Source organism: Rhipicephalus sanguineus, chromosome 9, assembly GCF_013339695.2.
Source record: "Rhipicephalus sanguineus isolate Rsan-2018 chromosome 9, BIME_Rsan_1.4, whole genome shotgun sequence".
In the NCBI taxonomy this organism is placed as follows: Eukaryota; Metazoa; Arthropoda; class Arachnida; order Ixodida; family Ixodidae; genus Rhipicephalus; species Rhipicephalus sanguineus.
In genome coordinates this window covers 20,176,896-20,192,815 of record NC_051184.2, presented here as the reverse complement: position 1 = coordinate 20,192,815, position 15,920 = coordinate 20,176,896, and the positions used below count along the sequence as shown (strand labels likewise).

At 47.8% G+C, this 15,920-nt stretch overlaps 1 protein-coding gene across 1 annotated transcript; it reads left to right on the top strand.

The window, feature by feature from the left end:
* The first annotated feature begins 9,016 nt into the window (after positions 1-9,016).
* Positions 9,017-11,454, top strand: LOC119404091 (oocyte zinc finger protein XlCOF19). Its single transcript, XM_037670693.2, has 2 exons — positions 9,017-9,093; positions 10,263-11,454. Exons 1-2 carry the CDS (start codon positions 9,017-9,019, stop codon positions 11,104-11,106), a joined length of 921 nt encoding a protein of 306 aa, XP_037526621.1. The 3' UTR covers positions 11,107-11,454.
* Positions 11,455-15,920: the final 4,466 nt, after the last annotated feature.

The window sequence follows — 15,920 nt, the reverse complement described above, 5'->3', positions numbered from 1 at the left end:
AAACGCGTGAAGATCGAGAGTGTCATTTTTGCAAGAGCGCAAGGAACTTCGTCATCCTGCACAAAATTAATGCTAAGGTCATCGATTTATGTTATAATCTGAGGAATCCTGATTTTAAAGTGTTCATTCTGTACTTATTTACATCACCAACGAAAGGCTTTTGTCATATAAATAAAAATGGTGCAGTTTTTTTCACACACGTGCGACTACTTTTGGCTACCTCTGCGGTCCTTCGCTCAAGTTGGCTAATTTCTGGCTAGTTTCCCTTTATTCTTGCTTTTCTATTTGTCTTTTCGACCTCGCAATCCTGGATGTGCATATCTATAGTCAAGTGCAACGATCGACTATTGTTTTTGCGCAGTCATAGGTGCACATATGTAATGTTTACTACATTGATGTAAAATCGGACAGCCAATTCTGCAAACGCAATTGCAATTGTCCTGACATAAAGCTTGTACAGGGTCTTTTCCAAAGGACTTTGAAGCACTGGTGTGGCTGTGTGGTATAATACTTTACTGTCATGCAGAATGACTAGGTTCGACTCCGGCTATGAGCCATAATTTTTATGTGCTTCGAATGAGATATATCACCAAGCGACAACGACCACGCGGTCTCCGTTCTGCGACACCGGCTTCCGAATTAAGATCCTAAGCCTGTGGATACACAGTAACTATCCACAAAGTAACACTCTTTTTCTGCCAGTTGGCGTCACGTCACGTCGTGACGCCAACAGGCAGAAAAAAGAGTATTCGACACTCGCCACCATGGCTTCGACTGGCGCTGACTAACACTCCTAGGTTTAAATGAACATATATACCCCATAAAGTGGACGGGAGGATGACCGTCGCCGTAGCTCAGTGGTAGAGCATCGGGCGCGTTATTCGAAGGTCGCAGCTTCGGTCCCTGCCGGCGGCAAGTTATCTTTTAGTCCACTTTACTTTCTTCCCATTTATATTCTAATTACCACAAATAACACCCCCTGTACTTTCCTTGGCATTATTGTCTGTTAGTTCTCATTAATACTGTGTCTAACAAAAATAAACGAGCCCTTAAAAGTCACCTTCTTTCCTACATTGAAAAGATGTAGCAGAACAGGCGGTATTAGTCGCATCAACACGCGGTCGCTGTATTCGCTGCCGTCAGTCATTTCAATACTAAATTAAAATGCTCTGTTAAGTGCTATATGCCCAAGCGCAAACAACACATCATCCTTCCTTGACATTGTGAAGGCTGGGTAGTGGCCACAATTACAGCGATGGGCCAAGATAATGCAACCGATGACGAATGAGCTCAGGTGTGTGCCAAGGCTGCGATGTCATAAGCTGCCGCACCCAGCTTCAGTGTTGGGCTGCGTCAGTCCTTCCAAAGGGCGTATAAACGTTGTACCGCAAAACACGCGATATATATAACACCAGATGCCCAAGACATTCACCAGTACTGTGGCCTGCCGGATCGTGTTCAAGCTCAGTAGTGGTAGGCAATGAGAACTCGCTTGTATTTCATTGCTGGTGGGCATTGTTGCCCCCACATTGGCTGGAGTCCTTGTGGCACACTAATCAAAAAGGGTACGCGTTTCGTTTTAAGACGGACAGAACAGGAAGGCGTAGAGAACACCTCGAAAGCGGTGATGTCGCCACCTGACGTCCAGGTTGTTGCGTCGAACGTGCGGCGTGTTTACAGTAGTAGACCGCAATGTAGTGGTATAAACTCCCTCGAGTTGTAACCGGCATACTGCTCCAATTGCTCTGGAAAAGTCATAGTTTTCTGGACACGCCATGTGCAGTATCCCGGTGCTAGAGAGGCCTTCCACAACGCATGCCCATTTCCGTGCAGTATGCTATGCGTTTGTCACGAACTCGCGAAGAACTGTTCGTATATGTAATCTACATACCGCACAACGGGCCTTCTGATTCCCCTGTGACGCCGCTGAACACATTGCTCACCAGTGCCTTCGATGTGCACCTAACTCCTTATGACACTGTAATGCATTCTTTTTTGTTTTGTCGTTACGGCCGTTCAGGAAAGCGCTACCTGCAGTATATCGCTGATTGCTCATCCACTATGCAAGCCCATTACTGTGCAGAAACTTTAACAGCGAAGCTGTCAGTCAAACCATAAAGACGTCAGTGGTGTTGCAAAAAACTCGCCTCGCCGTTGCCTAGCAACCGCCGAGCGCAGCACGCGCTCTGCGATGGAGACCGCCGCGCATAGCGACCAATGGGGACGCGAAAAGAAACGCAAAATAAAGTGGGGGAATCCCGTTCCGCAAAAGCATGCCTGGCGTAAAGACAATTCGAAATAAACGAGGAGTGGGAAATATGCCAAAATGAGCTTTTGCGTAGAAAACCAATTCTAGGTAAAAAAAAAAGACTGGAGGGTAGAAAGCAGCGCCTGACAGAGCGGGGGTGGTAGGAAGTGAACCAATGTGTATGAATTGTGGCTGAATGTGTCACCCGCAGAAACCCTTGCATATTTGGTTCCATAGGTTAAGCTGTGGTAGAAAGTACCCTTGTGGGGAGGAAACTGAGACGAGATTTGAATGTGTGACGGGCTACTGTTTGATGCACGGGCTGTGCCCTGGCTTGTGTTCATTCAAAAATCAATTGCGATGGTGAGAAATATGTTAGAAAGAAAACAGATGAGAATGCATGAAGAAAGCGAAGTCAGTTGTGTCCATTAAAAAAATTCATAAGATCAATTCTTGGCCAATCCTCCGGAGTGGGTGTTAGCCATGTGGCAGAGGGTACTACAGCAACAACAACGATGAACCGAGACGGTGCACTGCGATGATATTGAACGTCAGTGGCATGGTCCTGCGTCGCGGCAGGCGGTGAAGGTTGCAAGGGTTGATGCCTGGAACACCTAGCGACCTTGGAGAAGTCGATGAGTGCGATGGAGTATTTATTTATTTATTTATTTATTTGTTTATTTATTTATTTATTTATTTATTTATTTATTACATAAACCTACAGCGCCCGAGTTGGGCATTATCGTAGGGGATTATTACACACATAATATTGTAATAAAAATATCACAAATCAACAATATCAAGTAGGAACTGGAACTCTGGACTGCTGAAGGGGACAGACAAGCTATAATACAAAACGACAACAGGAATGGGATGAGAAGTGGAAATATGAAGAAGTGCGGCGATGCACGTGCCATCCCTGCAGGGGTAACCCCGCCTTTGTTGGTTGAACGTACATGGATGACAGCGACATGAATCCTGACTTGCCTGAGAATTAAAGGGGTCTTTTAGGGGCGAAGCACCTTAGGGTCTAGGCTTCTCCGTTGTGTGGTGTCCGAGCTCACCGCACAACACCGTTTAAAATCCCCCAAAAGAGGTTCAACAATAGGCTAATGCCAATCACAATTGTGATAGAACAGTATAAAACACCTAGAAGCACAAACCCTTTATACTAGTCAGCGATTTCAAAGCAGACATTAGGACATTAGGACCTAGCTTTGTCGTCGACGCTCACTGTCCGCTGTCATGGTGGTTAGAAAACCGTTGCTATAGTCGAAACATACGTGTGTATGTGAATTAAAAAAAGGTTCACAATAGACGAACAACAATCATAATTGTCACAAAACAATATAAAACACCTACAAGCACAAACCCATTATGCTAGTCGGCGACTTCAACGTACACAATATGGAACTAAGGACCGAGTTTTGTCGTCGACTCTTTATGTCACTTTATGTCACTCAATTTACATTATATGGGGCAACGCTCGGGCAACATATGTGAGACACAAAAAAAAAGTTTGAACAGTACACTAATATCAATCATAATTGTGACAGAACAATATAAAACTTACAAGCACAAACCCTTTATACTAGAAGTACACGTTGCTGGGCTAGTCGGTTCATGTCATTGCGCTCCCCTGGACCCCTTCCCTCGTTATTTCCTCGCGCAAGAAACAGCCACACTTTGTGGCTTGTACTTGGACCCTTTATACTAGTCGGTGACTACAACCATAGTCTCTGAGGGACTATGCTACAACGTAGACATTATGGACCTTAGGACCTAGCTTCACCCACTCGTCATCATTCACTTCGTGGAGATGCGTTATCTTTCTGCCACAAAATAAACACGAGAGGACGCTGCGGTGCAAATGCGTATGTAAGCGCGTTCCAGACCAAACATTCTCTTTCTGCCATGGATGAAAACGAACGTAAGGCGCGGCATGCGGCGGCTCAACGGGAACGCCGACGGCAAGCTACTACTCCGGAGGCGAGGGCGCGGGAAGCGGCGGTAAAACGGCAAAAACGACAAGCGGACCCGGAGTTGAGGGCACGGGAAGCGGCGGCAAAACGGCAACGCCGACAACAATCTGCTACCCCGGAGGCGAGAGCTCGGCAAACGGCGACTAAACGCCAGAAGCGTTGCCTACCGGAGATGGGAGGCGCCGATGCACTCCTCGACCGGAGCTTCGGGCACAGCTGCGAAGTGCGTGATCGCCTGTGGTACGATGACGCGTTGACGAAAATCGCCAACACACGAAACGAACAGTCGCGAACCAACGCCATCACAGTGCTGCAGCGAGAGAGCTCCAGCGGTGATCATAGTGAGTACATGGTTTGCTCAACGTGCAAAGATTCCTTGGTAGCTGCCAGGTACACACGCGTTGTCACTCATTTACATGCGCGAGTGGGCAATGTCAAGGGAGATTTCCGGTTACCGAACGATCCCCAGTGCTTCGCCCACCCATCGTCATTCACTTCGTGAATATGCGTGGATTTTTTGTTGTTTGTGCAATTGTAGTGGCGCAGGTGCAACGGAAGGTATAGGGGTGCGCTCTGGATATGAAGTGTAATTGTAATGAGTGTTGATGTGAAAGCTTCAAGGCAGAGCTCGGGAAAGGTGAAGTAGGAAATGAGTGGAAGATACATTTAGAAGGCATCTGGGGAGTGATAAAACGCTGCGGCGGTGAAATAATTACAGCGGAATTCTTCATAACTGTTAACGAGTTGGAGTAATAACGCAGGGCACCGTTTTGAATATAGAAAGCGAGTGTGTTCTGAGCGTGTAATTGTTGCACTGTTTGGAAGACGCAAGCGGGAGGATATACGCAGTGTTTGTGAGCGTGCGTTAAAAGTAGTGTTGTTCATCCGAGCAGGGTATAGGCACCCGTCACTGACCAGAGGGCGCGATGGAGCTCTTATCGAACGCCTGAGTGTTGAGGGCACCAGCCGCCAGGGATACCAAGAAAATGAAACGCTCGCTGGACACATCGACGCGCTCAAGTGTCTCCCTTCTGGGCGCCTCTTTCAATGAACGCTTCCTACGTGCGTTCGTAATCACCTCAGGGATGTTGCCACCGCCTTCAATGCAGCACAAACGCGTTTAGAACGCGCTCTTTTCAGGCTGTGCAAGGCAGCAGAAACGCTACAAACGCGTTTCAAACTCACTGCATTGAGGCGATGGCAAGTCACGTTCAAGTCAAGGAGCGTTTCTGAACATAGAGGATGCGGAGGATAGACACTCGATTTTGCTGCGTCCACTCGCTAGGCTGTGTTTTCTGGCGCTACCATCGTATCTCGGAAACTGCATTGCAGGGTGCCTATGCCGCACGCGCATGTGTTCGTTGTAGTGACGTTGAATCATTTGCGGTAATCTTGGAAGTGGCCGTGTCCAGGGTTGCCAGGTTTGGCTACATTGCGCCAATTAGGCAACTTTTTTTTTTCGGCCGGTGACGGCAGAAAAAGCGTCTTGGCTACTTGGCTAATGTTTGGCTACTTCCTTGTTCCCTCGACTCGAAACAAATTATCAATAACTTGTGACATTGCAGCCGCTGCCATTCGAGTTTGCATTGTCAAAACAATTCGTGTTTCCAAATTGAATTTTGCACTTGCATTACACAAAAGAAAACACTTTTGGATACGTGGATGTGACTCGGCGGAAAAGTGTTGCAGGGTGCCTCATTTTGGGGACCACCTGTTCCTGAGCGTGCCTTTAAACTGTACTTAGTAGGGAGCAGGAGAATTGAAACCGCTCCGTCGCCAGGACGCTCTGCACTCATCGACATATTAGAAATCGGATATCCGACGAACTGTCCTGTGCTATTTCTTGGGACTATGTACGGACTGCGACTCGGGAATATTAACTACTCGAACTTAGTCATCGCGCGTGAAACGATTGCGAAAGCGACGACAATTTATGCTTCGATACCAGCAAATATGATATTCAGTGCACTCATCTAGTACTCATTTTCATAGTCGCCACTAGTTTGGTAGTTAGATTCCTTTTAAGAAAAGTCACGCAAGACGCGTTAAGAAAGTGTCACCTCTGCAAAAGCGCACAAAATTATTGCTTAAGTCAAAATTTATACTTGAATTTCCATTTCTTATGATTTTGGGGGACTGTTGCTGTGCTTATTTACACTTCCACTAAAAGGCTCTTCCATTTAGCCATTTAAATAAAAACGAAGTAGCTGTTTTCACTCTCGCATGGCTACTTCTGGCCACTCTTACTGCCCTCGGCTCAAGCTCACCGGGATTGGTGAACAAAGTCAGTGCAAACGAAATAATAACTGGCTCTGTTAACCGAGCTTTCGAAAAGATGGTACTAATATTCTTTTAATATGGATCGTGAAGTGGCAAAAGGATAGAAATAAATGACCAGTCGTTTCCTCTTGATCACAGAAAAAGCACAGAGGAGAGCCCACTCAACCTGACCAGTGCAAGTAAAAATTAACGGAGTGAACGCGGCATCGTAACTTCGTGATGACAACTTCCATCAACCTTGAGTAGGAGAAAACGCTGCGCCAGGGAAATAAGAGGTGCTTATAATCCGGTGAAGCAGTTATCATTGGGGTCCGATAGTCCTTTTCTGAATGAAAGAGAGCGAAATCTCGCCGTCATGGTGTGCGTTGTTGGTGGGAGAAAATGGTCGGCGGAAAAACCATCGTCTTTGCAAGTGAATAGGCAGTTTTCCTTAAAAGCAAACCTTTGCGGCCAGGCACCCGGATTTGATGAATAAATTTTAGATGAGCTAGTAATTCAAAGAGCTTTAGTATAGGCGAGTCACCAAGCTCAGAAAGGGAAGAGCACACAGTTAATGAGTCGGTTATAATAGCAGCTACTGTAATTGAAGCGCTTAATTTGAGCTAAGCTAAAATTATTGTCATAAATTCAGCAAGAAGGATAGGAACAAAATCAGGCAACCGTAATGCAACAGACCAGTCGAGTTCAGGCAAAATATTCCAATGCCGAATCTTTCCTCACCCCAATGCGATGCGTCCATTGCAATGATATCATCTGTGGTTTAAGCATTTAGATTCTCTTGCAAGAACCAAATAAATATACTATTTAAATCCAACAGTTTAGTAGTGTTTTCGTATAGAACCTAATGAAAAAATCAACTCACTACTTCGCCAGTCTCCTGTATTGGGTATGAGCCATCTTCTGAAGCTAAGAGAGGAAGGTGTAATCTTTTTTTTTCTAATTACTATTCGGGACAACGATTAAAGTGTCTCATCTGAATGTTTGAAAAACAATTATTGCACTCTTTTCTTGTTGTGTACGTTTGTATTTATTTATTCATTTTTATTGTTACAACACTGAAAATACATTTTTTAAAAAATCATAAGATCAATTCTTCGCCAATCCCCCGGAGTGGGTGTGAGCCATGTGGCAGAGGATGCAACTACAACAACAACATTCATGCTACTAAACGTATCCCATTTTAAACTCTACTTTAATGAATATTTGTAAAGTAATGTTAAACATTTGTTCAAATCTAACATGTCCATTCCAAATTGTTCGGATCAGATAAATACAGCTGCCTGGTCTGCTCGAAATTGCAGGATTTCGTTAATATATTACCTTTTATTTTCTTGTTTTCTTTTATTTTTTTACTTCGAGATTTTTTTTCTTATTTTTTTATTTACAGGCATTCTTGAAGTTATCATCGAAATGTTACGATACGCAGTCTTGGCCCAGTGTGTGTATGTGCCATAGTCTAGAAGATACAAAACAAACAAACAAATTTTGTCGCTTGGTCAGATAGCAGGAGAGAGATCCATAAGTAAGTCAAGTCGATTTAATAGCTACATCAATCGGTAATAATTTGTTTAACTTATGTCATCATGAACAGCGTACTTCGAGCGGTCGCGCGTGTCCTATGTCGACAGGGCTTAGCAGGCGGCTCATACTTTTGTGCACGCTGTGTTCTCACCGCTCACTCGGCGTTGGCGTGATATAGACAGCAAGAAGGTCGCTTCGCTATAGCTGCAGCAGCGGTCCTTTAGGCCATGGGGTGGTGTTCCATAAGTGCCCACTAAATGGACTGTCCATTTCAGCACGCTCCGATTTGCTAAATCTTGATAGCGAGCGGGCCGGCACCAACAGTGAACCCCGGCTTGGATCTCTATCCAATCGGTTCACGCTGAAACGTAAAGCCCATTTAGTGTATACACTTACAGGATACCACCCCCGTGTTACGCCAGGTCGGATGCTAATGGTCTAGCTGCCAGCCTTACTTCGTATACCATTACATTTTGTTACTATCGCATTCACTGCTTCGCCCTTGCGGCGGAACTGACTTTTTCAAGCGAGCCAATTGTTGATACAGATGACGACGAGCACACGTGGTGCGCGTGGTGGGTTTAGGGCACGCGGGTGCATGCAGCAGTTAGAAGAAGAAGGCCTTCCCTCCTTGCGCAGCAGCGAGGCATCTCACCAGCCAAGTTGGCGGGTCAGTACCAACGAGATTTCTCTTTTCCAAGCGAAGCTTGATTTGACTCACAGGCTTTCTGTAGCGGCGTCGTCCGCGAAAAGCCCGGCGTGCGGCCCTCGAAGGTGTGTCGGCCAGAGGCGTACTTGTTTGCGCCGTGTTTCATTGCTATATGCAATCTCTAGTCACGCGAGAAGTGATGCCACGTGCACAGTATCTGCACCGGTTTCTTAGATCACTCGCTCTGCGGAGCGCGCACTGCGAGTGACCAGCTGCTTTACAGCTGTGTGCCTGACTAGCCGTGTTGTTTGTTCAGGTCATCCAGTCGTGGTCACCATGAGTCTGAGCCCTGACGAGACAAAGCCTGGTGCTCCTTCGGAAGAACCACCCGCTACCCTGAACGACGACGCCGGGTAAGCTGTGACACATGGACTTGCCAAAGACTAGTCATAAACTTTTCATAGGCCATGTAAAAGGACACCCAAATACAGCGCGGACAATGCGCGAGCGCCGCATAGCGCGGCCTGCTTTCTATGATTGTTTGGTTTTACGTCCCAAAACCACTATATCATTGAGAGACGCCGTACACTCTAGACCAGGTCCCGCTTAAAAGTCCTATGTATAGCCAGGACACCGGACATTTTTCGTCTAGTTTCCTGGATACAGCCAACATTTAACCAAACCGAGTACAGTGCGGTGCTCCGAAAACTTAGACCGCCTCGGGTTCTTTAACGTGCACCTAAATCTAAGCACACGGGCCTCTAGCAGTTCGCCTCCATCGAAATGCGGCCGCCGCGGCCGGGATTTGATGCCGCGATCTTCGGGTCAGCAATCAAGCACCGTAACCACTAAAGACCACCGCGGCGGGTAACGCGGCGTGCTTTTCAAAGCAGCCTTTAAACAGGCGAGGGGTGTCAAGGTATAAAGAGACAGCATCCATATGGTGCAATAGAGGAACCAACACCTTATGGCTTAAAAAAAGGCTGGGTAACCATACTAATCAATGCCCGTTTCAAGCGGGATGCTTATGAAGGACATAATTTGAGGAGTAGCCAGAAATAGTTCTGGGGATCATCCAGTGGATGGTCCCCCTGTATGATGACGTCCTCGGATCGTCATGGAGCGCGAAAGAGATGCCCTAGCAGCACACGGCTCAGTTATGCATGGTGCATAGACGAAGGTCGCAGCGGCGCAATTTCTCAGGCGAATTATGCGGAAAATGTGGGGGACGATATATCCCTAGATAAATTTCTAGGCTCTCCTTCAGCAGTACGCGTTCCCGTAGCCTCAGCCGACAACATATCTCGATAACATTCTCAAGTTAAAAGACTGGGCGTGCAAACACGGTGGGCATCAAGTTTGGGGGGGATAAAGTGGCCGCAGAAAGCGCAGGATCGGATTGATTGACGAAACAAGGCAGAGGCCTTTGCCCTGCAGTGGGCACAGTCAGGCTAGTGATGATGATTGTCAGTTAACCGACGGTTGGTTCACGCATGCGCTACCGCTATTATCGCCCAGTCTTTCAACGTGAACACGTACCAACTAGCGCAGCTCTGTTATTCTAAGCATTCTGAACTTGCAGGACCCGTAGCGGGAACGGAAATCCCCCAGAGGATCCACGCGACAACGAGCGCCACGGCGACCACGCGAGTTCCCGGCAGTGCGGCGATTTCTCCAGCAGTTCTGGAACGCGACACGCCATGCTCGACCACACGTACACACAAGCGGTCGAGAAACCGTACCGCTGCGCCGTGTGCGGCGAAGCGTTCACCCGAAAGGAGTACTTCCAGAAACACGGCTGCACCCCCAAGGAACACAAGCCGCGCCAGTGCGACCAGTGCGGCCGCCGAGGGTGCGCTTGTCGCCGGCAATACCTCGCGAGGTACGCTCGCGCGCGTCACACGGGGGGCGAAGAAAAGCCGCACAAGTGCTCCTTGTGTCCCGCGTCGTTCAACGACAAGAACTCCCTCAGCCGCCACGTCCTGACGCACACCGGCGAGAGACCGCACCGGTGCGTCACGTGCGGCCAGTGCTTCCGGATGCCTCACCACCTCGCGTACCACATGCGGGTGCACACGGGCGAGAGGCCCTACATTTGCCGAGCGTGCGGTAAGAGCTTCTCGCAGATCAACAGCCTCAAGGCCCACCACCGCACGCACACCAAGGAGAAGCCGTACGCCTGCCCCGTGTGTTCGACCGCCTTCGCGCGGAAGGACCACCTGAGCAGCCACATGCTGAGGCACACGGGCGAGAGGCCCCACGAGTGTCACACATGCCACAAGAGATTCTTTGAGCGGTCCGTCGCTCTGAGGCACGTGATAGCGCGACACTGCGTCGATAGCTCCGGTGCGGAGGACGTAGCCGACGAGGACGTCGACGAACCTGCAACAACGCCTCAGCAAGAAGCCGCGAGTGCCCCTGTGTGAAAACAGCCAGAACTGTCCCAGCAGCCGCGCATCAGCTTCGGGTGGGGCTTGTGACGTAGTCTTAAGTCTACTACACTTCTTTGGCATCTAGTTGACATTCCCCTTCAGATTGTCGGCGTGAAAGCCGATATATACCTCACGATTCTGCGCACGGAATGTATATGTATACGCACTACCGCTCGGGAAGTTCCCCTTGAGAAATTTTTATCAGCTTTTCATAGGATCTAGATTCTAAGTTAATGTCTTGCCTTTTTCTCCATAACCTGCTTGTATTCCTTTCTTGGCGTTCAATGATTGCCTGTTAGCGCAGTTTTGCCTACGGACAGCGTTAAGGAAATAAACTTTTCGATACGCTCGCTGTTGTTCACTTTGTACTGCCTGTACTTGCATGTTGCATGTCCCTTGATGCGATTTGCAGTTGCGATTGCATGCGCTGCGCTGCATTGTCATAACGGAGGACAAACGATAAGGCACGTCCGTTTCGCATGCTGCTCAGCTTTGGTGTAAACAAGCAGCTCGTTCTGTTATTATAACATCTTTACCTAACGTTAGGTTTCCTTTCTCCTGGCATTAGGAAGCCGGGAACAAATATGGACCAGCCAATACTTTAAAGAAATATTTTACGCTACACTCTCAGCTTCTCCGTGCAATACAACTATTCCCTCACTTCGAATGATAAACGATAACAAAGGGTCTGTCAACCGCAGCCTGGCAAACTACCTCTCCATGCAAACGACTTCCTTTGCAGTCAATAAAGCTTATCCATCCATCTATCCATCTCCTCTAAGTAGAGTCGCAACGCAAGCGAATAAATGCAACGAAGCCTAGCCTGACGTTGCCTGCCTTGTCCCGCTGTACGGAATTCGCGCCACCAACTGAGTTCATCGCCTGATACCACTTCACGATGACTTCACTCCAGTTTCGTAAAGTGCGAAACTGGAGTGGGATGCTGCGACCCACAACGTCCTCCTCGAGCCCTCGAGTTGGAAAGACGAAGCAATACGCTCTTCGGTTACTTTGGCAACCGCAATGCGACAGCATTTCCTTGCTTCCCATAGTGAGTACAAACCATGTAATGAAAGGTCGTCGCCATCTCTTGATGGTCGTTGGGCACTAGATTTTTTTTTTTTTTGAAGCAGGAATGCATGTCGTGCCCTGCTTAAATTTTACAAATTACAAATGGCGCGAACTTAAGTACCATGCTAAATTAATCTCTTCTAATCATGTTTCTCTTGTTGCATTCATTTACAACAAGTTAACGGAACTGCTCTCTACTATAGTGAACTCCGTGGAATCGCTTCGAACACATGTTCTGGATTGTTCCGTTTAAGTAAAGCCGCTCTTCTTATTCTCTCCTTGTGATTTCATTTTACTGTAACATTCTAACGTGTTTTCGCCTTTTGAATCGTATACTGCAATACGCTTATGCTCGGGCTAAAATGCTTGCGGTGTGACGCAAACAAATAAATAAATACAATGCATTACTACTGTCCCTTTACCGCCTTACCTTCAAGTGTACATGAGTATTGTTCTGCTTCTACCGTACCGCCCGGTTCGTGGCCCCTATCCCGCAGTGGTTGCGCCATATATCGCAATGCGATCGGCCAGCCAGTCTACCAGCGCCTATGTGCAAAATTTACAAGCGCGCCCTCGACCTTCCGGTAAACACCTCTAAGCAGCGCCTTCTGGGCCTGGGAATGGTGAACACCTTCCGGTGGCTACAAGAGGCGCACTTGACGAACCAATGCAGTGACTGGACTCTAAGACGCCGTCCGGTAACGTCTATCGTCTATCCCAAACCCTGTAAGGGCCTTACGAAGGCGTAGGAGCGAATCCTCCTTCACCTTTATAACGAAACTCTCTTGTGCCCGGAAATATTGAAACACTTCGACCCCGCTTGCACGGGGAAGCGCCCGCACTGTGAGGAAAGTTCTGACGTTTTTCACATGGTGCGGGCGCACTAAACACTCCAAGCCTACCCCCTCTATAGCCAACCCTACGCTGGAGGACAGGGAGGCAGCCCTTCTCGGCTGCTCTGACCTGACGGCGCAACAGGCCTTGCTCGAGCGGGCCGCTGCCGACGCCAGTGGGCTCCCGTAAGAGGGAGCCCACCTAGTGTTTGCACGGGAAGGCGCCTGCCCTCCTTGTAAAAAGCAGAAAACTGCAAATAAACATCATTTTCAATTTGTACTTTTGCGTTAAACAAGGCGAACACACGAGAGAAGACAGGACAGATGCTACTAACTGGTTAATTGCAATGGTTACAATGAAATATATTTCATTGCAACCATTGCAATTAACCAGTTGTTAGTAGCGCCTGTCCTGTCTTCCCTCGTGTGTTCGTCTTTCTCAGCCCAAAAATCAATATGTTACGTACTCGCCAACTCGCCCAGCAGCAAGTTCTTATGCAAATAAATGTTTTTCAGTCAGTCCGTATAAAGAAGACGAACACTCGGGGTGCGCATGGCGGGTTTTGGGGCACGCGGGAGCACGCAGCAGTTAGAAAAGTGCCTTTCCTCCTGGTAGATTCATTTTATTTTAATATCTATTACTAACATTAATCCAAGCATTTTTACCTGGGGCGGAGACAGTACCCTCCACCACACAGAAAATTAAGCAGACCACAGGCTCTGACACTCAGGCTACTTGAAGTCGGGGCGTACCCTAACCCCGCGCTATTGCACAAGATCTATCCTGAAATACAGCCAACTAATGCATGTTCATTATGCGCAGATATCGCTAATCTCGAACATATGCTCTGGCGGTGCCCCGCGTTACACGGCGGCGAAGTCATCACGCCGTCAAAATGGGAAGATGCTATCACAAGCTCCGGACTCGAAACACAACTATGGGCAGTCCAACGGGCCCGCGACGCAGCAGAGAGACTTGGTCTTTCTGTTCCGACGTGGGAGCGGCCCGCAACGTGCTAGGGCGCGTTCCGAGGGACCGAAATAAAGTTTATTCATCCATCCATCCATCCATTCATCCATCCATCCATCTATTACTAACAAAAAAAACAGCTTTGGTTTTGTTTTTCTTTTACACATTTGATCGAGCGCCAAAATTTCCTATAAAATTTGTAATGTTTCTATTCAACAAGCTCCCTTTCTCTAATGTACTATAACAGTATATAAAACCACTCAATTCTTGGCCAATCCCCCACAGTGGGTGTGAGCCACAGTTGAAAGTGAACAAGAACATGTAGCAGTGAGACTGCGTCGGCGCGTCGCACAGCACCGGCCAAGCCACGTTGACGGGTCAGTATACCAGATTGTTATGACTCAGATCATGCGGTGGCGGTGCGATACGCGAAAAACCCGGCGCCGTTGTGCGGCCCTCGAAGGGGCGCCGGTCACAGGCATATTTGTATGAGCCGTTTCCCAATAATGGATGTTCTCTCGATCGTGGGCCTTTCGGCGATCAGCCGTCTCTGAAATGGCAATCTGATCTTTTACCGAGGCCACTTGTCATTTCACGCTGCCACATTTCAGTGTTGCCTGGATACGAACGCGTTACCGTTGTTGTTGTTGCCTGTAGGAACTGAAGCGTTGCGCTGCTAAGCACGCGGGTGCATGAAAGAATTTAATAGCTAGAAGGGACCATTGCGCAATCTGTTAAATAGAAATAAAGAAGTAAAAAGTATAGTACGTCAGGCACGCACACGCCCAGCTTCGCTTGCCTCCATTTTCTCAATAGGCAAGGACTCCTGATATTTCTTCAGCTGCGGCCCGGAAAGTGCCATAGTATATAAGGCACAGTTTATCTGCAGTAGATTTTGTCTGGAAGTAATTCGGGTCGAAAAGCCCGTGGTAGCAACTCACTGCATTAACAGACGCGGCTGCTGCAGCGCTCAAAGTGACCTTCGTGCTTGCTATGGCTTCGCGCAAATTGTCACGATGAGAGCAAAGCCCGTACAAAACTAAGAGCCATCTGTTGAACCACCCTCTAGAGATAAGCGCTTGAGCACAGGCCACCACGCCATGTAAGTCAAAGTACGGGCGCCCTCCGGCTCCTATATTCAGGGGCGCGACGAAATATGACGGGGCGATGCCTTTTAAAGCGCGCCCTTGGGCCCTTTGCACCGTCTTGCGGGTGATATCGAACAAGCCTCCGCCACACTGAAGCACCTCCGAGATGTGCGTACCATTAAAGGTAAATGGTGTATAAAAATAGCTTGCCATTAATATAATGGATGATGTAGTTGTGGTGGCCGAGTTGCATAACTCACCGCGCCGCAGGCCGAGTGGTCGCCGGTTCGAATCCCCTGTCGCCCGTTTTGGAAGACCTTTCTTCTAGATCATTTATTCTTTATGGGTTTTATATGCATAGCTACACGTATACCAGCGGTGTTCCAGACAATTTACGATTGGGAGCAATTTTTGGAGGAGAAAAAACTGTGTTTTGGAGAAGTTTGGAGGAGTATAGCATTATACCTGTAATGTTTTGGCACGTATTCCTATTAATGCGTAAAGAGGAAATGCTGCTATAATGAACAAGGAGGCAACACCAACAGACACCAGAAGGAATCAATCAGGCTCTTCACGTGGAAGAATTTCACATGCTGGCTTCACTGCAATATACTAGACGTGCATTGCCGTGCAGCAACAGCGGCAAGGCGAGCTTTGCACAAATGGCATCTGTGAGTGACAGGCGCAAAAACATTATTCGAACCAGGAAAACTAACCTAACCTGAAAAGCAGCAATATACCTATTGAAAGAAAGCACAAAAGAAAAAGGTAGTCACGAACGAGAACCTTCTACTTGGGATTGCCTGCATGCAGAATACAACCTACCATGTGCCCAACTTATCAAGG